Raw genomic sequence first — 25,851 nt, 5'->3', positions numbered from 1 at the left:
AGTAGGGAAGTCCTGCAAAAGATGTGGTTGGTGAGACTACACCTGGAGTACTGAGTACCGTTTTGGTCTCCTTATTTAAGGAGGAATATATTTGCATTGGAGGCAGTTCAGAGAAGGTTCACTAGGTTGATTCCTGAGCTGAAGGGGTTGTCGTATGAAGAAAGGTTGAACGGGTTGGGCCTATACTCAGTGGAGTTTAGATAAATGAGAAGAGATCTTATTGAAAGGTATAAGATTATGAGGGGGCTTGACAGAGTCATCATCATAGGCAGTCCGTCAGAATCGAGGCAGACTTGCTTCCACACCTGAAGTGAGTTCTTTGGAGGCTGAACAGTCCAATATGGGAGCCACAGACTCTGTCACAGGTGTGACAGATAATCGTTGAGGGAAGGGGTGGGTGGACCGGTTTGCGGCATGCTCTTTCCGCTGTCTGCGCTTGATTTCTGCATGTTCTCGGCGTTGAGACGCGAGGTGCTCAGCGCCCTCTCAAATGCACTTCCTCCACTTAGGGCAGTCTTGGGCCAGGGACTCCCAGGTGTCAGTGGGGATGTTGCACTTTATCAGGGAGGCTTTGAGGGTGGCCTTGTAGTGTTTCTGCTGCCCACCTGTGGCCCGTTTGCCATGAAGGAGCTCAGAGTAGAGCACTTGCTTTGGGAGTCTCGTGTCTGGCATGCGGACTATGTGGCCTGCCCAGCGGAGCTGATCGAGTGTGGTCAGTGCTTCAATGTTGGGGATGTTAGCCTGAATGAGGGCGCTGATGTTGGTGTGCCTGTCCTCCCAGGGGATTTGTAGGATCTTGCGGAGATATCATTGGTGATATTTCTCCAGCAACTTGAGGTGTCTACTGTACATGGTCCATGTCTCTGAACCATACAGGAGGGCAGGTATTACTACAGCCCTGTAGACCATGAGCTCGGTGGCAGTTTGGAGGGCCTGATCTTCAAACACTCTTTTCCTCAGGCGACCGAAGGCTGCACTGGCGCACTGGAGGCAGTGTTGAATCTCGTCGTCGATGCCTGCTCTTGTTGATAGGAGGCTCCCGAGATATGGGAAGTGGTCCAAGGTGTCCAGGGCTGCGCCGTGGATCTTGATGACTGGAGGGCAGTGCTGTGCAGTGAGGACAGGCTGGTGGAGGACCTTTGTCTTACGGATGTTTAGCGTAAGGCCCATACTTTCGTACGCCTCAGTAAATACGTCAACTATGTCCTGGAGTGCAGCCTCTGTATGCCGCAGGTGCAGGTGTCGTCTGCATACTGTAGCTTGACAGAGTAACTGCAGAGAGGATGTTTCCTCATGAGGGAATCTAGAACTAGGGGGCATCATTTCAGAATAAGGGGTTGCCCATTTAAAACGGAGATGAGGAGGAATTCCTTCTCTCAGAGGGTCGTGAATCTGTGGAATTCTCTACCCCAGAAAGCTGTGGAGGCTGGGTCATTGAATATATTTAAGGTGGAGATAGATATATTTTTGAATGATAAGGGAGTCAAGGGTTATGGGGAGCATGCAGGGAAGTGGAGTTGAGGCCATGATCAGATCAACCATGATCGTATTGAATGGTGGAGCAGGCTCGAGGGGCCAAATGGCCTACTTCTGCTACCATTTCTTATGTTCTTATGTTATGTTCAGGAGGCAGTAAGAGCTGGAATTTTCTCCCTAAACCTCTCCACCTCTCTTTCTTCCTTTAAGATGCTCCTTAAAACCTACCTCTTTGACCAAGTTTGCCCTAATATCCCCCATGTGGGTTAGTGTCAAATTTTGTTTGATAACGCTCCCGTGAAGCACCTTGGGACATTTTACTCTGTTAAAGGTGCTATATAAATGCATGTTGTTGTTTTGTTGGCTAGCAATGGGAGATGTTATCACCGGGGGTTTGAGTGGTTGAGGGCAGGGATGGCAACAATGGTGGCGAAATTACCAATAGTCGTGATGATTTGCAGAAGGGCCCCAAAGTACCGAAATTTCATTCTAACTATTCTATGTTTCATGCAATACCTAAAGTTAGATATATTATAGTTTGTGGAAGTATAAGAGTAGACAATGGTAATGCAGTAGATGTAATTTATCTAGATTTTCAAAAGGCCTTCGATAAGGAAACCCATAATAGACTGATGAACAAGCTCAGAGAATGCGGTGTCAGGGGACAAGTAGCAGAATGGATAGCTAACTGGCTTCAAGTCAGAAAGCAGAGAGTAGGGGTAAAAGGTAACAGAAGGTGGGTAGTGGTGTTCCACAAGGATCAGTGCTGGGACCACAATTTAGATTAATGATTTAGACTTTGGAATAAATTTTATTTATCTAAATTTGCGGATGACACCAAATGAGTGGCGGGGGGGGGTGGTGGATAGTCAATACTGAGGAGGACTACAACAAATTACAGGAGGATATTAACAAACTTGCAGAATGTGCATATAATTGGCAAATTAAGTTCAACACAGATAAATGTAAGGTATTATATTTTGGTAGGAAGAATAGGGAGGTTAATTATTACTTGGAGGGTGCGAGTCTAGGTGGGGTAGAGGAACAAATGAATTACGGAATACAAATACATAAATCACTAAAAGTTGTGACACAGTTTAGCAAAGCCATAAAAAAAGCAAACCAAGCACTAGGGTTTATTTCTAGAGGTATAGAATTGTAAAGTAGGAAAGTTATGCTAAACCTGTATTGAACCTTGGTTAGACTATACTTAGAGTAGTACTGTGTACAATTCTGGTTGCCATATTATAAAAAGAATATAGAGGCACTGGAGAGGGTGCAGAGATTTACAAGCATGATACCAGAAATACAAGGGTATACATATCAGGAAAGGATGAACAGGCTGGGTCTCCTCTCTTGAAAAGATAAGGCTGATGGTGACCTAATAGAGATCGTTAAAATTATGAAAGGTTTTTATAGAGTGGATATACAGCGAATGTTTCCACTTGTGGGGAAGAGCATTTCTAGAGACCATCAATATAAGATAGTCACCAAGAAATCCAATAGAGAATTGAGAAGAAACTTCTTTACCTAAAGAGTGCTGAGAATATGGAACTCGCTACCACAGGGAGTGGTTGAAGCGAATAGTATAGATGCATTTAAGGGGAGACTAGACAGGTATATGAGGGAGAAGGGAATCGAGGGTTATGCTGTTACATTTAGATGAGGAAAGATGGGAGGATGTTCGAGTGGAGCATAAATGCCGGCATGGACTGGTTGGTCCGAATGGCTTGTTTTTGTGCCATATATCTTATGTAATAAGCGACATTAGGGGCAAAATTCCCAATACTGTAAGCAGGATGGCAGGGAATCTGACACTATGACCTTAAATTCCTGGAGAAGCCAGAGATGGGGTGTAAATCCTGGGCAAAGTCAATTTTTCAACATGAGCTTCACCCCATCAAAATCATTGGGCTAGAGTTGGCTAGGGTCATTTACACGTCTTTGGCAGCCATTTCTGAGCACGGGGGTGGAATTTTACACATTAATCGGCACATGGGACTCAAGAAGAAAGCCAGAACCGTTTTTGTACATCCGCCATTTTCTCTTTGTCCGGTTTCAACAATGCACTCGACCTCTCTGCAAAAGCGGCCTTTGGATTTCGAAAGCCTCTCAGCTCATGGCTCTACCAATGCTGGACACCAGGAACTCAAGTATTGCTAATTCACAAATGTGCAGAGATAAAAGGCAGCCGCCCCCAATGTTGCTGGGGTTTCTGATGGGACTGAAAAGGAGTGGAACTCTGATGGATCTGGGATCATTCCAAATCCATGCCTATCCCCTTCCATTGCCACTGCTATGCAAATCTGCGCTCCCTGAACCCAGGAATTTTGGAATTCGTATTGCTATCTTGACCTATTACATCGCTGGATTCTGAACCATCATTGTTATGGTTGTAATTGTCATGTAGATCTTAGGATTCATGCATCCCGTGAAGTGTCAGCCTCTCTGCTATTTAACATTGCTTACAGAATTTGGAAAAAACCTGCTGCCTGGAAATTACTGTTGGTGATATTAATGATCAAATACATTAGTATTGCATTCCTTTTCCACTATTTTAATGCAGCTATTAACCGGTTTATTTTAAATAGGTTATTGCTTTTGTTAAAATAGCAGACAAAAGAATGTCATATGAAGGTGTTAAGTTAATATCACTGACAGTAATATCTAGGCTACAGTTCTTTAGTGGCAGGAATCAAAATTATATTCAATATACATCACTTGCAACTTTTACATTTATCTTCAATGCATGTAACTAAACTTTGGAATCCATGGTGAAAAAAAGAAAGACTTGCATTTATATAGCACCTTTCACAACCACTGGACATCCCAAAGTGCTTTACAGTCAATGCAGTACTTTTTGAAGTGTAGCCATTGTTGTAATGTAGGAAACATGGCAGCCAATTTGTGCACAGAAAGGTCCTACAAATAGCAATGTGATAATGACCAGATAATCTGTTTTAGTAATGTTGATTGAGGGATAAATATTGGCCAGAACACTGGAGAGAAGTCCCCTGCACTTCTTAAAATAGTGTCATGGGATCTTTTATGTCCACCTGAGAGGGCAGATGGGGCCTTGGTTTAACGTCTCATCTGAAAGATAGATGGTCGGAACCTTGCATTTGTTCATGTAAGTTTAGCTGCATATATTCAGAGATAAATTTTATTGAGTCTGCAGGGGTTTAGTGTTATTCTAAATGCTGCAATGGATATAGCTCACAGGGCACAAGAGGCTGTAGTTTGGACCCATTTAAAACAACAAAAATTTGCAGTTATATAGCACATTTAATGTAGTAAAACGTCCCAAGGCGTTCACAGGAGCGTAAAAAGGCAAAATTGACACCGAGCCAAACATGGAGACATTAGGACTGGTGACCAAGTGCTTGGTCGAAGAGGTAGGTTTGAAGCAGCGTCTTTAAGAAGGAGAGAGTTTGAGAGGCGACGAGGTTTGGGGAGGGAACTCCACAGCTGAAGGCACAACCGTCAATGGTAGGAGCGAAGGAAGTGGTGGATGCACAAGAGGCCCGAGTGGGAGGAGCGCAGAGTTCTCGGAGAGATGTAGGGATTGAGGATGTAACAGAGATAGGGAGGGGTTAGGCTGTGGAGGGATTTGATTACCAGAATAAGAACTTTACAATTGAGGCATTGGTGGATCGTGAGCCAAAGTAGGTCAGTGAGCACAGGGGTGATGGGTGAACGGGATTCGGTGTGAGTTTGAGTATGGGCCGAAGATGTGTTGTCGCTCATGGGTAAACAGAGTTCAATATTAAATTGTTCAAGGATTTTAAATACCTGTCCAAAGTACCAAGAGCGACTTTGAATACAACGACTACTGCCCGTGAAGATGATTCCGTCTTCATTCAGCACATATTCCTCTCGTTGTTCATCACTGTCCAGAAAGACTTCATCCTCTGACAGGGTAAAGCACAGATTTAATAACACAGTTGTAATCTGTATATGTGCAATGACAAGGCTAACAAATATTTCTTCAGGACTGGATTAGGAATCGGAGCTTTCAACAGCAGGAAAAGAAGAAGAATAAAATTTATGATCAGTAAATTGACAGGGTATATGAATACAATAATCCTGCTGTGTTTATTCTTCAAAGTAATTAGAGATTAGATTATGCTGCGCCTGTTTGAAGGTGTAAAACAGGCGCCTAAGTAAAACAGGCGTTTGTGTGCTCATTCCATGCAGGACGAGCACTCCATATTGGTTAGCACTACTCCATAGGCGTCAAGATCGCATGCCTGAAACTGGAGTTAGGCCAATTGAAAATGCCTAGCGCCTGTTTTAGCATCCCGTACGAAATTGGACTGTGATTTATCACAGCACGTTCCCTGCACGCTGCAGTCAGTTTCTTCAGGCGCTTGACAGCTGAACCAGTGGTTCTTAAAGGAACCGCTGGAGGCTGCCACCTGAAAGGTTGGTCAAAGGCTTATTTCACTTACCTTATTGCGGAGCCTGGAGGAGCAGGAGTGCTCCTCCGTGCTCCACATTAAAACCGCTGCCTGCCACTGCTCACTCCCCTCCTGATTGCTTTCCTTTCCCCGGACTCCCCTGAGGCCATCAGCCGGCATCCAAGCCAGACGATCTTGCTACCACTCCCCCACTCCTCCCCTGCCCCTCCCACTCCCCATTCCACCTGCTCCCACACCTAGAGTGGGCTGGTGCTATCTAATTGATGCCAGTGGACCAATTTGCCATGCTCCTGCTGCCAGCCTCATTGTGCACGTGCACCAGGATCATGCCCCAATTCAGGTTTGATCCAATTTCTCGGCCCACAGTTTTAAACAAACGCAATGTGATCCCACGTAATGCTGCTCATGGGGAGTCTGAAGATATGTTTAAAGATTGCAAGGAATGTGACAGGTAGATCAGCCCTTGGGGATGGGCAGACACTATCCAAACTGGTTAGATTGCTCTCTTAACCTTATGTAAATAATGACTACCACCAATGGCAGTGTGTTTGGCAAGTAGGATTTATAAGTAGGTGTCCATGTTGAGATACCAGCCTGGAAATTACTGAAGGTTTTACTAGGATTGCTGGCACTATTTATGAATTGGGTAACAGTAATTTCAGAGGTGTGGAACTGTGCAAAATTAGCCCGTTGCTAAATTCCCAATGATGGGCTCATCAGCACTGAATCCATATGTAGTACTTTGTTGAGGTAGTGAATACTGGAATACTGGAATTGGGTTTGAAATTCAACTCACGGCATTTTGCAACTCTCCCCACTTCTCTTGAGCAGTGCATTTCCATACCTCATTTATCCCTATCATTTCATCAGCGCATGCAGAGTGCTCTGCTTTACTGACAAGCAATCGGCTACAGTGCGGAGTTCCAGTTCACAGTATTTGGAAAAGAATGGGTATCGCAGCTAATTACAGCAACAGGCGGGGCAGGCTGTGATGTAAGATGGTATGCAAGCACACTGAGGTCCTGCCAATGTGCAATGTCGTGTCTACTGTTCTAAGCACAGCTGCCTGGGAATGACTGAGGAGTAATACCTTGGGAGAGTAAAGCTAAGCAGGGAGGCTATGATAAAACTACACCATCTCCCCAATTAAGACCTTTGGACACAATCAGGTATGCATTTGGTACTGTCAGTGACTGTGAAAGTTACAGTGGCCCTGGATCTCTATGCATCAGTGTCAGCTGTGGCTCAGTGGGTAGCACTTTCACCTTTGAGTCAGAAGGTTGTGGGTTCAAGTCCCACTCCAGGGACTTGAGCACAAAAATCTAGACTGACACTCTCAGTGCAGGACTGAGGGAGCGTTGCATTGTTGGAGGTGCCGTCTTTCGGATGAGTTGTTAAACTGAGGCACCGTCTGCTCTCTCATGTGGGTGTGAAAGATTCCATGGCACTATTTGTATTGTGTACAGTTTTGGTCTCCTAACCTGAGGAAGGACATTCTTGCTATTGAGGGAGTGCAGCGAAGGTTCACCAGACTGATTCCCGGGATGGCGGGACTGACCTATCAAGAAAGACTGGATCAACTGGGCTTGTATTCACTGGAGTTCAGAAGAATGAGAGGGGACCTCATAGAAACATATAAAATTCTGACGGGGTTAGACAGGTTAGATGCAGGAAGAATGTTCCCAATGTTGGGGAAGTCCAGAACCAGAGGTCACAGTCTAAGGATAAGGGGTAAGCCATTTAGGACCGAGATGCGGAGGAATTTCTTCACCCAGAGAGTGGTGAACCTGTGGAATTCTCTACCACAGAAAGTTGTTGAGGCCAATTCACTAAATATATTCAAAAAGGAGTTAGATGAGGTCCTTACTACTAGGGGGATCAAGGGGTATGGCGAGAAAGCAGGAATGGGGTACTGAAGTTGAATGTTCAGCCATGAACTCATTGAATGGCGGTGCAGGCTAGAAGGGCCGAATGGCCTACTCCTGCACCTATTTTCTATGTTTCTATGTTTCTATGTTTCTATGTTTCTAAGAGCAGAGGAGTCTTCCTTTTTTTTTTATATACAATGTCAGCCAGTTTGCTAAGGCCCTGGATACTAACATTTAGTAGTCATCAAAGGGTTGCTGGCTGCCTGATTTTGTGGTATGCTTGGAGAAGAGGAATACTTTGCATGGACCATGTTGATACTGTAATAACACGATAATGAACAATGTTACAGAAGTGCTGAACTGGATTAAGGTGATAGAGAAGAGGGTGGAAGTTTGTGACTGTAGTGCTTCACAGTGATGTCAGGACAACAGTGTTCATTCTCATGTTATTACAGTATCAGCATGGCTTATTATCATTCTTGCAACTCCATGCCCAGTGTCCTTCTGCCTGCTTGCCCATGCAGAACACCACCCTTCTCCAGTGTTTGTATTCAATTAATAATCTGATACCACAATATGTGGCTGACCTTGCTATCTCCCATGGTAACAGTAGAATGCCTGTCCATGACCTCAATGGCCAGCTCCTTGTAGATTGTGAGTTGCTTAAAGTTGGGGTTACCCCCTCCATGGGCCTGCCTTTCGCAGGCATTTTGTACCAATTTCTCCTGCAAGAAGATTGAGTACATGAGGGGAAGGCTAGCAGTTGAGGAGTGGGTTCTAAGTGGCATGAGAGCTAAAGAGCTGTTGAAATGGAGGAAAGGGTTTTAGCATTGTGCATGTCAGCAATTGCTCTTCGGGAAGTTGGGTAACCATAGCTAGACCCTGAATTTGAGATTCCCAGAGTCCACTGTGAAGGGTTAGTTGTACAAGCGGATGAAGAATATGCTGGTACCCAGGACGGGCAAGGAAGTAAAGGGAGAGTGTCTGTCATGTTACCTTGCCTGGTCTAGTTAGGTCATTGAACTTTTTATGGCACTGCTCTGCAGTCCTTGGTGTGAAAGATTGACACTCAGTTTCAGTGCCATTTCCTTCCAAGTTGTATGAGTGACATTCCGTGCCTGCCGATGTCAATTTCCTCCAAGAGGGCTTTCAGGTCAGACTCTGAAATTGCGGCATCTTCATCTCTGCCTGCATGCCAGTCTCATGTTGCCTTGTTTGGTTGTGTACACCAGCAACAGCTGTTGCAGTAGCCATTGCCTCACCTAGAATTTTTGTGTGCACGCACATGGGCCTCGGATCCGGCTCTGAAGCAGGCGGTGGAGGCCGCAGGTAACGAACAGCGAGGCGGGTGTCTATTCAAACAGCAGTCCCTTCCTGTGCGGGCCAGTGGCAGCAGCAGCAATCGGAAGTGGAACGGCGCAGCATGAGAACTGACCATCCGCAACCAAAGATCCCGTCCCAACTACCAGCCGGTTGTAGCAGTGGCGGAATTCGGCCAAAAAGAACAGGCCACGTAAGCAATGAATTAAGTTGATCTGTCTGTCCAAGGTCAAGGGTTGACCACAAGAAGTTAATCTGACTCTTAAAAATCTAGGCAGCAGATTGCCTTTACTTGAATAAAGGATATATTTGTAATTTAAAAAAATCACATTTAGAGAAGTTCACACTACCATAATATATATATATAGTATAAGGGCTTCCCCGCTATGTAGTATTGGTAGCCGTATAAATCACTAGTAACTTGGAAGCATACTTTCCGCAAGAGGGGCCACCACCATGGTAACATGATGGCTTGGTTAGCATGCCTCTCAAAAGGTCACCAGTTGCCTCTGCAGCGCAGTCCTCACTTGTAATGTATTTGCTTCATGGGTCCTTTGCTTAAGAATTCACAGTAACACATTGCTATTAAGAACTAGCTGGTTTATTAACAATCACACTACACATTACCAGTTCATCCACTAGGCTCACAACTGCAAACCTCATCGTGGATGACCTAGACTCTACTGACTGGGGTTTATTGACCACTCACAATGCAACAGCTCTACAAACCTGTGAGCATACTTCCATGTGCATACATTACAGCACTGACCTACATTGGCTCTTTGTCTCCTAATGCATTGAATTTAAAATCCTTGGCCTCATCTTCAACTTCTTGTTCTTAGTAAACTTTGACTGTGAGCATAGAGCTAGGGCGATACTTGTGAGGGAGGGCTCCCTCCACCAAACCCTGTGCAGTAGGAGCACATGTTGTAAATTTGGGCCTTGAGCCTAGTGTGCATGATTTATGCTCTGCATTGCTTTCTCCATTAATATTAATAGGCAATTCAGACACTCGACTTTCTGGTATGCGATACGATCGCCTGAAGCTAAAATCATAAAAGTCAACCCTAATAGGACATGAACACAAAATTAACAGTTCTCAAGTAAAAGATTAGTCACTCTCGACCCTTGCACGGTCTCTAAATTGTCAGTCTGCTTGTTTGACATCCAGTTCTGGATGAGCATAAATTTTCTCCAATTGAATATTGGGAAGACCAAAACCATTGTTTTTGGCCCCCGCCACAAACTCTGTTCCCTAACCACTGACTCCACCCCTCTCCCCAACTTCTGTCTGAGGCTGAACCAGACTGTTCGCAACCTTGGTGTCATATTTGACCCTGAAATGAGCTTTCGACCACATAGCCACAGCATTTCTTCGACTGCATATTTCTACCTCGAACATCGCCCGTCTCCGCCCTTGCCTCAGCTCATCTGCTGCTGAAGCCCTCATCCATGCCTTTATTACCTCTAGACTTGACTATTCCAATGTTCAGCTGGCTGGCCTCCCAAATTCTACCCTACGTAAATTAGGGGTGATCCAAAACTCAGCTGCTCGTGTCCTAACTTGTACCAAATCCCACTCACTCATCACTCCTGTGCTCGCTGACCTACATTGGCTTCTGGTTAAGCAACGCCTCGATCTTAAAATTCTTATCCTTATTTTCAAATCCCTCAATGGCCTCACCCCTCCCTATCTCTGAAATCTCCTCCAGCCCCACAAACCTCCGAGATGTCTGTGCTCCTCTAATTCTGCCCTCTTCAACATCCCTGATTATAATCGCTCAACCAGTGGTGGCTGTGCCTTCTGTTGGCTAGGCTCCAAGCTCTGGAATGCCCTGCCTCAACCTCTCCGCCTCTCTATCCTCCTTCAAGATGCTCCCATACTCTTTGACCAAGTTTTTGGTCACCTGCGCTAATTTCTACTTATGTACCTCGGTGTCAATTTTATAAATCTCATAATACTCCCATGAAGCGTGTTGGGATGTTTCACTATGTCAAAGGTGTTATATAAATACAAGTTGTTGTTTTTAGAAGTTGTGCTTCCTGATCGACCAGTGATTTATACAGGTACCAATATTACATAACGGGAAGCCTTTTTTATAAATTATGATGTTGCGTGGACTATTCTAAAACAGTGATTTTTATTACAAATACATTCGTTAATAAAGTAAAGACAATCTGCTGCACAGATTTTTAAGAGTTCGATTTACTCCATGCGGCCAACCTCTGACCCTAGACAGACAAATTGAATTTATTTATTACTTACGTGCCTTGAGACTAAGTTGCACATGTGATTAGAAAGCTGCTTTCTTTTTCCTCCCACAGAGTAGTAGATACGTCCAACAGGCTTCCAGCAAAACATTCAATGCAGTGTCAACTCACACCACTGAAAAGGCACTAGATAAATTTCTGGCTATAAGCAGGATTGAAGGTTTAGGTTAAGTAGACAGACATGATGAAGTGCTGTGTGGAAACCGCTATTTCCTGAGTTGCCAGGACAATAAAAATGTTTGCTCAGAAAACAAATTGTCAAGGATGAATAATAGAATTAAAATTAGATCTAGAGTAATACTGTGTTTTTAAAATTTTCCTTGGCAGAGCCATTGGGGAGTGGTGAAGAAACTTTTCTCAACCTCTTTTTCAGAGAATAAATGGTTTGAATAGTAGGATTGAGTTGGTGGAAGGAGCACAGTTAATGGGCTGAGGCTTTCCTGTGGGTTCTGGTAAATAGATTCCTAATGCTGGAGCAGCTTGCATCACCTAAATTTGGAACATGAGAACCAACAACTGGGATTATTAAGTGCTTGGAGATGTCTTTTTGTAAATGAGAGGCATTATTTAAATGCAAGTGTTGTAATGGATCCTGTCCATTTAGATACGTGTCCACAGTAGGCCTGCTCTGGTACAGTTCAGAACATTTAGAAAATAAAGATATGCCTTTTTTTCTTAAAAGATTTCCCCCCAAAACATATTCTACAAAATGGCCAATTTTTCCGAAGGATACAATCACGTCACATCTAATACTGCACCTGGATCATATGATCGTTGGATACAACAACAACTTTCATTTGTATAATATCACAGGCTATCCTGTGATATACACCATTTGACCAACTATCATAATGCAAAATAATTAAAAATTATTGGATAATTCAATATTTTTGCAGAATTATCAATAAGTAGATTGTACACCAGCTTTTTTATATCTGCAAAGTTGGAATCTATTTTTTTTACATAGAAGTTACAGCACAACTAGTCAATGCTCCACATGAGCCTCTTCCCACTCTACTTCATCTAAATCTATCGGCTTATCCTTCTATTCCTTTCTCCCTCATCCACTTATCTAGTTTCTTCTTGAAAGTTTGTGCTATTCACCTCAACTATTCCTTGTGGTAGTGAGTTCCACATTCTCACCGCTCGCTAGGTAAAGACGTTTCTCTTGAATTCCTTATTGGATTTATTAGTGATTATCTTATATTTATGACCCCTAGTTTTGGATTTCCCACAAGTGGATACATTTATTTCTGGCCATGGTACAAAAATTCAGTGGATTCATCAATGTTTTAATGTTGGCACGTTTCTCATATGCAGCCTGGTTCTAACTTTCTAAATGCAAAAGGACCATACCTGTGCACCAGGGGTTGAAAAGTAGGATGAACTCTCCAAGTCTGTAGTTCCTGTACTGGTTTCCTGTTGGCCTGAGCAGAGTTAAAGTATATTTTCCGATCTTAGCATTTGGAGATGGGGATATGGCTAGGACCAATGTGGTTCCGGTGCTAGAAACAACTGCTCCACTCCACTTGTATGTATTAATTGAACTTAATGGGAACAAGACTTTGGTTCCAGATGTTGCTGAAGGTTTTGGTCCTAAAGACAGACAAGAAAAATTTAATTAAGTCCACCTCTGACCAGGTTGTAATTGCATGCTAACAAATCAACCAACTCTGTTTTCTGGAGAATCCCCAGCTTTTTCAATTTTAACTAAACAAAAAAGTCAGTTATATTTCAAAAAGTAGTTTTAAGTATATTTTGTGTCATTTTTTAATAACAATATAATTAGGGTAACTTCTGCACAACCCTGACATTTTTCTTATAATTTTGATTACATTATAAACACTGTTCTGGACCAAAGTCCAGGGGAGAGGTGGCTACAGTGGGCTTCATTGATTTGTTTGTAGATTTCCATGGCCCATCTCATTAACATCAAGCAAGTGGTCTCCCGATATGTGCAACACCAATATTGGGAGCTCCCAGCTTTGTGGATGGGAAATTTAATGGGCTGCTAGATTAAAAATCCTGCCGTTAGGTTTTAAAGCCTGTTGTGGTTGCGGGAAGTGACTTCAGTTTCATAGAAAATAAATACTTGGATTTATATACACCAGATGTCTCAAAGCGCTTTACAGCCAATGAGGTACTTTTGAGTACAATGAGTGTTGTCACTGTTGTAATGTGGGAAATGCGGCAGCCAATTTGCGCACAAGCAAGCTCCCACAAACAGCAATGTGATAATGACCAGATAATCTTTTTTTTTGTTATGTTGATTGAGGGATAAATATTGGCCAGGATGCTAGGGATAACTTCACTGCTCTTCTTCGGAATAGTGCCGTGGGATCTTTTATGTCTACTTGAGAGAGCAGACTTGATTTAACATCTCATCCAAAAGATGGCACCTCTGATAGTGTAGCACTCCCTCAGCACTGTACTGGAGTGTCAGCCTAGAAGTTTTTGTGCTCAAGTCCTTGGAGTGGGACTTGATCCCACAACCTTCTGACTCAGAGGTAAGGGTGCTATCCACTGAGCTACAGCTGACACTGTTGGTGCAGGAAGGCAAAGATTATGGAAACAGCTGAGAGAGCAGCAGGAAGATCGCAAAGGCTTTTGGGTGCTAGTATGGAGGTGATACTCAACCGGATGTAGCTCAGGAGGGCTGCAATACTTGGAACACAAGGCCACAGAAGTGTAATACCAGGTGCCTGGCAGGGGATGGCCACACATGTCAACTCAGAGACCAATAGGCAGAAAGTTGTTGCAAGTCCGAAAGAAGCTTAGGACCTCAACAAGCTCTGCAAAGGTTGCTTCAAGAACTATTACATTCTCTGAAGTGTATTGGAACATTACACTCTTTCAGGCCCTTAGACTATCTGTCACTCATGGTGATGCTTACCATCGGTATCTATAGCTATGCATAACAGCCAAGAGCAGACAGCAGGAAGGGGATCACACAATGACTGTACATCAGGTCTTTTAAAGTCACTTGGCATAGCAGCTATATAGAGGGTTGGGAATGGGGAAGGTGAAGGTCCTTCAAGCTCAAGCCTAATGTCATTTGTATAATTATCTTTATTCTTGCTCTGTCCACTCACTGCTACAAACGCATGCACCCAAGGACAATAATGTGCAAGAAACTCTCATGCAATTAATATTCTATGAGATTCAACCATTGCAACATATCTTCATCTCTTCTTTTTCTAGATGTAGAACAGGAGATAATTCAAAGGCCAGTGATTCGTACCTCCCAAGCACTTCACAGCAGCCACCATCAGTTATCTCTACCTGAACAAACCTAGGGAGTTTCTTCAGGTGAGCTGGTCAGGTGATGTTGGAGGCAAAGAAAAAGCAAAGAAAAAGTAGGAACTTGCTAACTGAAGGGCCAACTTGTTTCCTAACTGCATCTGAGAAGCCAAGAGATATAAGGGGCGAAATCGTCCCTTTTTTCAGAGGCCCGTTAGCGCCTCCACAGAACACTTTTCACCCGTGGCGGGGGTGCGGTGGGGGAGAATTGCCTGGGAGTTTGCGGAGGCGCTGACATGGCAGTGGCGCATCGGGCAGGGGCGCGACTGGCGATGATGCCATCACCATGCACGCTGACCCTTTACTTCCCCCCACGGCGATCGCAAAGCTGGCCGACCTCTGCTCGCGGGGCGGAAGTTAAAGGGGAGGTTGCCAGCGCCCTGCGTCACCATCTTACATTTTTTTCGCTGAATCTCGGGTTGGCTTCCCTACCTGTATTTTCGCGTGGTCCGGGCTGCCATCATGCAGCCCGCCATTCTGTTTTGGATGTCGGGCCTGTGCTGGTCTAGTGGAAGCGACCAGAGGCCTTGCAGAGTGCGCAGCGGCCCTCCCCATCAGCGCTACGCTGTTGGTGCCGCTGGTCCCACCCCTAAAGGAAGTGGAAAGCTACACTTCCTTTGAGCGGCAGTAAGCCCAATTCAGTGGCCGGGGCAGGACTTCTACACCGGGCGCAGGAAGTCCTGGCCCCAGCAGGTTACCACACCCAATCGGGGTGCAAGGCAATTTCGCCCCTGTAGATCTCACAGGTTTACTTTACACCATCACTGGTTGCATAAAGCATAGGAATATAGAAAGATAGGGCTATGAATAGGCCCTCCTACCCCCCCCCCCCCGCCCCCCCACCACCACTGCCCCGAACCTGTTCTTAATTTAATTAGATCATGGCTGATGAGTATCTCAATCCCATTTACCCTTTGGTTCCTATCCCTTGATACCCTTAACTCAGTGGTTCTCAAACTGGGGTCTGCGGACCCCTGGGGATCCATAGTGACTTTCCAGGGGCTCCGTGAGTAAACCCCAATGGAGAGCGAGCCAGTGCGGAGCAGCCGGGCACTGCTGAACAGGGCAATGAATGGTTACTATAGCGGTGGCTGGCTGTTTTAAAAAGCGCATATGAGAGATAGATCTCAGCCCTTGCTCTCTACTCCGAGCACAGTCAACGAGCACAAAGTACAGAAACAAGACAAAAAAGAACACCATCAGCACAAAGGGTTCCTCACACAGAAACAAAAACAGCAAGAGGATAAGGTTTAAAGGGAAAAAGAAGCAAGAAAATCTATGCTTTGCTGGGTCAGAAGGAGAAGCACAAAATGAAATACAGTCTAAAGGGACCTGAAGAAGCCTGAAGCACTAGGCCTCGCCAGTTCACATGCAAAGAACGTTGCCTGCAGAGAGCTGAAGCTGCAAAGTGTTCTCTGTATTTAAACCAGGGGCCATTGGTCACATTTGTAAAACTTTTAAGTTGCATCTTTCTAGGACTAGCTTACTTTACAAGGTAACTGTAAACAACTTGGTTTTTGTGAAGATTTGGATCCACAGATGGTAAAGTGACAACACACAGTGCAGAGTTAAATACTCTGTGTTCTATAATGTACAGTATTTATGAAAACAGTAAAATTCCTCTTAATGTAAAAAGAAAGAGGAGGAGGAAAAGGAGGGAAATAAAGACTACATGCCAGCAGCTGCCGCAGGTGCCACTGCCGGCAACAAGGGTCGGAGTCGGAAAAGCACAGAGCCAGTTGTTTGGAGAGGAACCAACCATCTGTAAACTACCAGCCGGCTGCAGCAGTGCCGGGATATGGCCAACAAGAACAGGCCTTGTAAATCGGACATACATTACATTAGATCTGTCTGTCCATGGTCAAGGGCTGATCAAAGGTTGACCAAGGAGCAAATTTAACATAATAATCTGGGCAGCACTTGAATACACTGGATAACCAATGCAGGTGTAATTTTAAAAAAAATCATTGCTTTAAAATCAGTATCATTTTATACATGCATGCTTGAGTGATTTCCATTTTGTAAATGTCACCATAGCTATATTGCAATTCATTGTCAGCAGATCCCAGTACAGTATCAATACAGGGGTCCAACAATAATTTATATGCGAGATCTGTGAGTACTAATCCATTTGAAAAAAGGGCCTTCAACCAAAAAAGTTTGAGAACCTTAACTAACAAAAATCTATTGAACTAATTCATGAAAATTTCAATTTGCCCAACCTTTTGAGGGAGAAAGGCCCAATAATCACAGCCTTTTTGGGGAGAGAATTGCAGAATTCCACTATCCTTTTGTGTGAAAAAGTGCTTCTTGATTTCAATCTAGTTTATATTCATTCCTTTCAGAGGAATGTTTAAGCCCTCACATTGTACCCATCATTCAAGTCTCCACAAGAACCAACCATCAGTGTGGTATGCGCTGATCTCATTGTGTATTACTTTTTTTCCATAGAGAAATTTAAACTGTGTGATTCAAATCTATTGTAAAAAACTGAGCAAGTTGGGGCACTATAAGTTTGAGTAACTATTAGAAAAGTTTACATTTTTTTTAACCTTGACTTTCATATAAGTCATTTAAAACTCTCCAATACATACCTGTCTCAGCAGAAAGCATAATGTTGCCGCTGTTTATAATATATCCATCTATGTTGCATTGCACCGTGATGTGGAAGGTCTGTCCCCGCCTGACTATCAGTCGCTCGGTGCTGATCTCAGCAGTCTTGTGCTGCTTATTGTTCTGCTCACAGTGAAAGTTAGTGATGTAATTCTCGTCACCAACTGCAACAGAATCCACAGGATTATCAAATTATAAAAGACAAGAGAAAAGAAAACCATAAACTGTTCCATTTTATTTTGTGTGAAATGGATATAGTTTTGTGTTTTGTAAGTAGAAATTAGTTACGGACTGATAAAATGGGCTGCTGATTTGCTATCACCCACTTCACACAACTAAAGTCAAAATCAAACATTTGGAATGGACTTCCAGAGAAAGTAGTGGTATAAGAACCCTGGAATCATTCAAGAAACAATTAGATGCATCAACTGCAGGCGGGGGGGGGGGGAGGGGAGGGGGGCGGGGGTGGCGGGGAAACTGTAGGGTCTTTCTCGATGGATGAATTAAGGTGGGCCGAATGATCTTCCTCGACTATAATTATCTTGCAATCTCTTAGCTCTTTCTCTTGAAAGAAGAGGCACTCCCTAAATAGTATGGTGCCGGCTTGAGAATAATGAGGCTGCTGCCTCTACATGTACTTCTTAAGAAAAGTACTGCCTCTGCTGCCAGATATGCATTGCAGGCTGAATTCTTCCATAGATAACAAGTGGGTGTGTACATTTTGAGATGATAACTCAAGAAAATTTATAGTTTAAATTTACTGCAGTTAGTTCACCTCACTGGAAATTGCAGCTACATTTATTCACTTGAGAGAATGAATAAAATGCGGATCAGCAAACGATTGTACACATTCAGGGTCTGAAATTCACCGTCCCCGAAGGGATGGCTACCGTGGAGTTTGGGCAGTCGACCGAAAAAATTGATTGGCCATCGCAGTCAGGTACTTTTCCATCCCCGAGCCATATTCAGCTCGGGGGGCGATTTGAGCGGTGTGCACTTCCGCTGGAAACGGTGCAGTGAAGCCTCTGTAAAGGTAACTTTCCAGCTGTGAGCTCTGTAGCGGCGGGCCACTGAAAAATGGCAAGGACAAGGATTTTCAGCTGCAAAAAGTGCCCCCGCGAGGTATTCGAGTCAGTGCTTGACCGGGACACCACTGGAGTGTTGCCGCGATCGGGGTCCTTTGGCAGGGGAATCGTTTTATTAATTTTAGTATTTTTATTTAAGATTACAGCATCCACTGTATTTATCTTTTAATAATTTTATTAATTGTTTTGGCTCCATTCAACCTACTGAGGGCTGCTCAGAGGTTTGCACATACTTTTGTACAACTTTCAGGTCTGACTCTTTAGTGGAGGCCTGTGGGCTGCAGAGACCTGCTTGGCAGGGTTCACCCTGAGGATGGGAGGAGTGTTGGGAGGGAGGGAGACAACTGATACACCTGCTCAGAAGCAGGGCGGCATGCAGGAGAAGGCATCGCCATCAGCACCATGCAGACAGGCAGCGGGCAAGGGAAGCAGCAGCCATGATTCGTTCATTCTGCGCCAGACCAGAGAGCCTGCCGTCTTCACCGGCCCGAATCAGGATTGTGGTTGGCTGCTTGGGGACAAGGGATATCCCCTATCCATTTGGCTGCTCACTCCACTGCGGATCCCCAGGACAACGCCAGAGCATGCATACAATGACGCTCATTGTGCCACCAGGTGCATCATCGAGCAGTGCATAGGCGTCCTTAAGCAAAGGTTCCGGTGCCTGGACTGCTTTGGTGGCACCTTGCAGTACTCTCCTCAATGAGTCTCCATCATCGTCTTGGTCTGCTGCACAACCTTCCAAAACTCTTTCTTCCCCCCCCCCCCCAGGGCTTTGCTGCAAACCCTAGCCTTTAAAAAGGCCAGGGAGCAGCTGGCTCATTAGAAACCCTTACCTACATGCTGAATGTCTTAGTGGTGATAACGCCCAAATTAAGACAGCGACACCGCTGAAAAATCCATTTTGGAAGGGTTCATTAGTACTGGAACCCATTTGTTCACTTTTGGAGCTGAATATGGAGTGTCACTGGAGTGTCAGCTTAGATTTTGTGCTCAGGTCCCTGGAGTGGAGCTTAAACTCACAACCTTCTGACTCAGAGGAGAGAGTGTTACACCTGAGCTATGGCAGATACCGTTTTAGTTTTAAGAATGTAAAGCAATAGACATGGCCATCATTTAGTTGCAGCACATCAGCTAGGTTTGCATCCCTTACATCATTAAGCACAAGTATAAATATTGGACCACCATTTGGTGTGGCAGGGCCTCTAACAGCCTCTGCTGTTAGTTAGACTTGCCCTTGAATGAATCAAATTGAAGGATTGTGAAATTAACTTCTGGGGACAGGTATCACAACTTCACAAAAACAGGATGAAGTTTGAGAGCAAAGCAATCAATGTAATGAGTTTCCTTCCATTTTCCCTCCATATTACAACTATAATTTAGGCACACTTCCAGAGCAGGGAAGAGGAGAATCACCTGTATTGTTCCCAGTTTTTGATGGCTTACTTTAGGAAAGATGTCAATGCTATGGAGATGATGCATAAGATGATAACGGGGATGAGAAGCTTTAGTTAAAAGTATGGACTAGTGAAAACTAAGGCCCCGGTCACTGAAACAACACAGGTTAGATTAAAATTAAAAATTAGGACCTCAAAGGTAGTAATCTCAGGATTGCTACCAGTGCCATGTGCTAGTCAGAGTAGGAATTGCAGGATAGCTAAGGTGAATACATAGCTTGAGGAGTGGTGCAGAAGGGAGGGATTCAAATTCCTGGGACATTGGAAATGGTTCTGGGGGAGGTGGGACTAGTACAAATCGGACGGTCTGCACCTGGGCAGGACCGGAACCAATGTCCTAGGGGGAGTGTTTGCTAGTGCTGTTGGGGAGGGGTTAAACTAATATGGCAGGGGGATGGGCACCTTTTCAGGGAGACATAGGGAAGTAGAATGGGGGCAGAAGCAAAAGATAGAAAGAAGAAAAGTAAAGTGGAGGGCAGAGAAACCCAAGGCAAAAATCAAAAAGGGTCACATTACAGCAAAATTCTAAAGGGGCAAAGTGTGTTAAAAAGACAAGCCTGAAGGCTCTGTGCCTCAAAGCGAGGAGTATTCGTAATAAGGTGGATGAATTAACTGCGCAGGCAGCAATTAACGAATATGATATAATTGGCATCACGGAGACATGGCTCCAGGGTGATCAAAGCTGGGAACTTAACATCCAGGGGTATTCAACATTCAGGAAGGATAGACAGAAAGAAAAAGGAGGTGGAGTAGCATTGCTGGTTAAAGAGGAAATTAACACAATAGTAAAGAAGGACATTAGCTTGGATGATATGGAATCTGTATGGGTGGAGCTGCGGAATACAAAAGGGCAGAAACGCTAGTGGGAGTTGTGTACAGACCACCAAACAGTAGTAGTGAGGTTGGGGACAGCATCAAACAAGAAATTAGGGATGCGTGCAATATAGCGTACAACAGTTATCATGGGCGACTTTAACCTACATATAGATTAGGCTATCCAAACTTGTAGCAATACGGTGGAGGAGGATTTCCTGGAGTGTATTAGGGATGGTTTTCTAGACCAATATGTCGAGGAACCAACTAGAGGGCTGGCCATCCTAGACTGGGTGGTATGTAATGAGAAAGGACTAATTAGCAATCTTGTTGTTCGAGGCCCCTTGGGGAAGAGTGACCATAATATGGTAGAAATCTTTATTAAGATGGAGAGTGACACAGTTAATTCAGAGACTCGGGTCCTGAACTTAAAGAACGATAACGTCGATGGTAAGAGACGTGAATTGGCTAGAATAGACTGGCGAATGATACTTAAAGGGTTGACGGTGGATAGGCAATGGCAAACATTTAAAGATCACATGGATGAACTTCAATAATTGAACATCCCTGTCTGGCATAAAAATAAAATGGGGAAGGTGGCTCAACCGTGGCTAACAAGGGAAATTAAGGATAGTGTTAAATCCACAGAAGGGGCATATAAATTGGCCAGAAAAAGCAGCAAACCTGAGGACTGGGAGAAATTTAGAATTCGGCAGAGGAGGACTAAGGGTTTGATTAGGAGGGGGAAAATAGATTATGAGGGGAAGCTTGCTGGGAACATAAAAAGTGACTGCAAAAGTTTCTATTGATATGTGAAGAGAAAAAGATTAGTGAAGATAAACATAGGTTCCGTGCAGTCAGAATCAGGTGAATTTATAATGGGGAACAAAGAAATGGCAGCCCAGTTGAACAAATAGTTTGGTTCTGTCTTCACGAAGGAAGACACAAATAACCTTCCGGAAATACTAGGGGACCGAGGGTCTAGTGAGAAGGAGGAACTGAAGGAAATCCTTATTAGACGGGAAATTGTGCGAGGGAAATTGATGGGATTGAAGGCCGATAAATCCCCAGGGCCTGATAGTCTGCATCCCAGAGTATTTAAGGAAGTGGCCCTAGAAATAGTGGATGCACTGGTGATCATTTTCCAACAGTCTATCGACTCTGGATCAGTTCCTATGGACTGAAGGGTAGCTAATGTAACACCACTTTTTAAGAAAGGAGGGAGAGAGAAAACAGGTAATCATAGACCGGTTAGCCTGACATCAGTAGTGGGGAAAATGTTGGAATCAATGATTAAAGATGAAATAGCAGCGCATTTGGAAAGCAGTGACAGGATCGGTCCAAGTCAACATGGATTTATGAAAGGGAAATCATGCTTGACCAATCTTTGAATTTTTTGAGGATGTAACTAGTAGAGTGGACAAGGGAAAACCAGTGGATGTGATGTATTTGGACTTTCAAAAGACTTTTGACAAGATCCCACACAAGAGATTGGTGTGCAAAATTAAAGCACATGATATTGGGGATAATGTACTGACGTGGATAGAGAACTGGTTGACAGACAGGAAGCAGAGAGTTATGATAAATGGGTCCTTTTCAGAATGGCAGACAGTGACTAGTGGGGTGCCGCAAGGCTCAGTGCTGGGACACCAGCTAGTTACAATATATATAAATGATTTAGATGAAGGAATTGAGTGTAATATCTCCAAGTTTGCAGATGACACTAAGCTGGGTGGTGGTGTGAGCTGTGAGGAGGATGCTAATAGGCTGCAGGGTGACTTGGACAAGTTAGGTGAGTGGGCAAATGCATGGCAGATGCAGTATAATGTGGATAAATGTGAGGTTATCCACTTTGGTGGCAAAAACACGACGGCAGAATATTATCTGAATGGCGGCAGATTAGGAAAAGGGGAGGTGCAACGAGACCTGGGTGTCATGGTACATCAGTCATTGAAAGTTGGCATGCAGGTACAGTAGGTGGTGAAGAAGGCAAATGGTATGTTGGCCTTCATAGCTAGGGAATTTGAGTGTAGGAGCAGAGAGGTCCTACTGCAGTTGTACAGGGCTTTGGTGAGGCCTCACCTGGAATATTCTGTTCAGTTTGGTCACCTAATTTGAGGAAGGACAGAAGGACATTCTTGCTATTGAGGGAGTGCAGCGAAGGTTCACCAGACTGATTCCCGGGATGGCAGGACTGACATATGAGGAGAGACTGGATCGACTGGGCCTATATTCACTGGAGTTTAGAAGGATGAGAGGGGACCTCATACAAACATATAAAATTCTGACGGGACTGGACAGGTTAGATGCAGGAAGAATGTTCCCGATGTTGGGGCAGTCCAGAACCAGAGGACACAGTCTAAGAATAAGGGGTAAGCCATTTAGGACTGAGATGAGGAGAAACGAGTTGTTAACCTGTCGAATTCTCTACTGCAGAGAGTTGTTGATGCCAGTTCATTGGATATATTCAAGTGGGAGTTAGATATGGCCCTTATGGCTAAAGGGATCAAGGGGTATGGAGAGAAAGCAGGAAAGGGGTACTGAGATGAATGATCAGCAATGATCTTATTGAATGGTGGTGCAGGCTCGAAGGGCCGAATGGCCTACTCCTGCACCTATTTTCTATGTTTCTCTATGTAGATGGAGAGCTGGTGGAGGTGTTCAAAATCATAAGCAGTTTTGACAAGGCTAATTGGGGAAATCCATTGATTGGTCAGCTAATTATTAGAGGGCATAAATTTAAGACCGCCATCAAAATAATTAAGGGCGTGTTTAGGAGAAACATTTTTACGCAGAGGCTTGTTAGAAATGTTAATTACGTGAAATATCTGACCAGAAACAGTGATGGAAGCAGAATTCATAAGGAAAAAAATAATTAAAAGGGTATGAGAAAAAGGCGGCTGAATGGGATTAAGCAGATAGCTCTGTCAGAAAAATGGCGCAGGTGTAGTGGGCTGACTGGCCTCTTTCTGTGTTGTAAAATTCAACGGTTGCATAATTGGACTGCAGCAGTTCAAGAAGGCGGCTCACCAGCACCTTCTCAGGGCAATAGGGATGGACAATAAATGTTGGCCTTACCAGCGGTGGCCACATCCCGTGAACAAATAAACTGAAAACAAAGCTAAAGCCGAGCTGGTTCAAATCAATAGGGGAAAATACACTTGTTAAAATCAATAAAAATATTTACATCAAAGAAAGAATTGAGGACAATAAAACAACAAGAACAGTGCTCGTTATATTAAGTGAAACAGAAAAATATCGATCAATATCAAATAAAAACTATCATGGTTTGCAGCACCACTCAGCCAACGAGTGCCAACATGAACACCACTGTGCTGCCAACTTTCACGATGAGAGACCTGCGATACATTAGGAAATGGGGTTTCCCGCAAAGTTTCTGCAATTTCCAACAAGTTATTAAACATCTCAATTGCTGGCACGCATGCAACTTTTTCTTTTTATACTTCTTTCCTTTCACAATGCCACTTTAAAATAAGAAGCTGTTTCTAATGCACCCTCTTTCATTACATTGTTAACTTTCCTAAATATTTTTTTAAACAAATCTTTCTTCCTTCTGTATCCCCTCCTCCCCCACCATCCCAAAATAGAATGCTTCATCTCAACTCACATGTTCCCATGTTTCTATCAAAGAAGTGGTCTCTCAGCTCTGATGTTCTTTCGGTAACTGTCATTTCTGTCAGAAATCTGTTAACATTTATACTTTCAACTTGTTTGTCATTGGCTGCAACATGTCTTCAAACTGTTCCTTCCTGTTAGCGAGGCTGTCCAAGCTTCAAAGTTGCCCAACCAGTTACGCCTACTTTCAACCCTGACAGCTGCCTCTCGTAAGAACTTAATGAATCAAATCAACCCTTTCAGCATTTTTTTTCTTCTTTCCCTGTAATGTTCCCCTGCGCCTCCAGGCCAGGCACTCCTTCTAATTGAGACGGTAGAATAAATTACTCTCTGGTCACCACCTGTGTGCACTTGGCCAATTCCCACTTGCAAGCACTCTACAGTAGAGCAGTTGAGGCCAAGTGCTCAGCCTCATGGAAGGCAAAATCATTCCCCCCTCCACACTATGAACTCAATTTTGGTTGTTTTTTTGGAGTAACTTGATTTTTCTGGCGGATCTTAAAAATCCCCATTTTGCACATTCAATTTGCGCCAGTGTGAGTGAGTTAGTTACGATTTTTAAAGTTGTTTTTTCTCAAAATGGCCTTACCAGCCACCTACGCCAGTTTTGGACAGTTAGGCCACTTGGGCCAGCTAATAGTTACTCCTGATTTACTTAGGCCAGCGTATGTGGCCACTTCAGAAAACCCTTGCGGAGAGTTAAGAAATCAGCGCAGGTAGGTACATCGGGGCTCACTTGGCCTGGGATGGGGCGGGAAGGGAAGTGGAGAGGACCTGCACCTAAAGCTCCAAGACTTACAAAGCACTAAACAAAGCACAAAAAGTAATAAGCATTCAATAACAAATAAAAAGTAGAAGTAAGTCCTACCTTCATCTGAAAACTCGGCCCGAGAAGGCAGTGTGCCGGCCGGTGCGGGAGGTCACTCAGCCTGGGATAGGTGCGGGACGATAACGCACCGGGAGGCCACTCGGCCAGAGCTAGGGGCTTGAGCGATTGAACTGCCGACATCGGAGCACACACAGCGGCTGCAGCAAGCAAAATCACCGAACAGGCTGCAACAAGCAAATGGCAAAACACAAGCAGCTACGTATCTCTTTAAAAATGGCCGATTGCCAAATTTCGGTGTTCATGCGCATGCGCGGACATCGCGACCCGACTCCAATGCGCATGTGCAGACGTCCCGGCACTGTTTTCAGCGCAGGACGCTAGCTGCGCCCCCGGCTCGACTGGCCACGCGGCCAAAGTGAGGAGGAATTTTTTCAGCGCATTTCTGAAAGGCGAAAAGCGCCACTACTCCGGTAAGTGTGCCAAAAAAAGAGGTGGGCCAAAATTGAGCCCTATGGTACTGCTTGTTACTGCCACAATGCCTGGTTCACCACATGGGTAGCTTTATTCTTTTGTCCTTGCAAGTACCAGAGCATGGTAATGGGAATTATGACAGAGAATGGCAAATATCACACTCCTGTACAAGAAAGGATTATTTGAAAAGAGGCACTATAACAGGAGACAGGGAAAGGGAAGGGCAACGATTAAAGTAGATCGTGCCACTTGAAGAGTTAGCACTGGTATAAATGCGGTGGGCCGTATGGC

At 44.3% G+C, this 25,851-nt stretch overlaps 1 protein-coding gene across 1 annotated transcript in view; it reads right to left on the bottom strand.

Annotated features, from left to right (window-relative positions):
* LOC139277022 (protein-glutamine gamma-glutamyltransferase 2-like) overlaps positions 1-24,379 on the bottom strand; it is a 52,425-nt gene extending 28,046 nt beyond the window's left edge. Inside the window, exons 1-3 of the mRNA XM_070895028.1 lie at positions 24,253-24,379; positions 17,251-17,433; positions 5,269-5,387 (exon numbers count right to left, since the gene is read on the bottom strand). Of these exons, the coding sequence (XP_070751129.1) occupies positions 5,269-5,387; positions 17,251-17,433; positions 24,253-24,316 (366 nt within the window). The 5' untranslated portion in view covers positions 24,317-24,379. The remainder of the gene's footprint in view (positions 1-5,268; positions 5,388-17,250; positions 17,434-24,252) is intronic.
* Positions 24,380-25,851: the final 1,472 nt, after the last annotated feature.

This window comes from Pristiophorus japonicus, chromosome 12 (genome assembly GCF_044704955.1).
Source record: "Pristiophorus japonicus isolate sPriJap1 chromosome 12, sPriJap1.hap1, whole genome shotgun sequence".
NCBI classification, from domain to species: domain Eukaryota; kingdom Metazoa; phylum Chordata; class Chondrichthyes; family Pristiophoridae; genus Pristiophorus; species Pristiophorus japonicus.
Note: the sequence above shows the minus strand (reverse complement) of the source record. Positions and strands in the feature narration are given on the sequence as shown.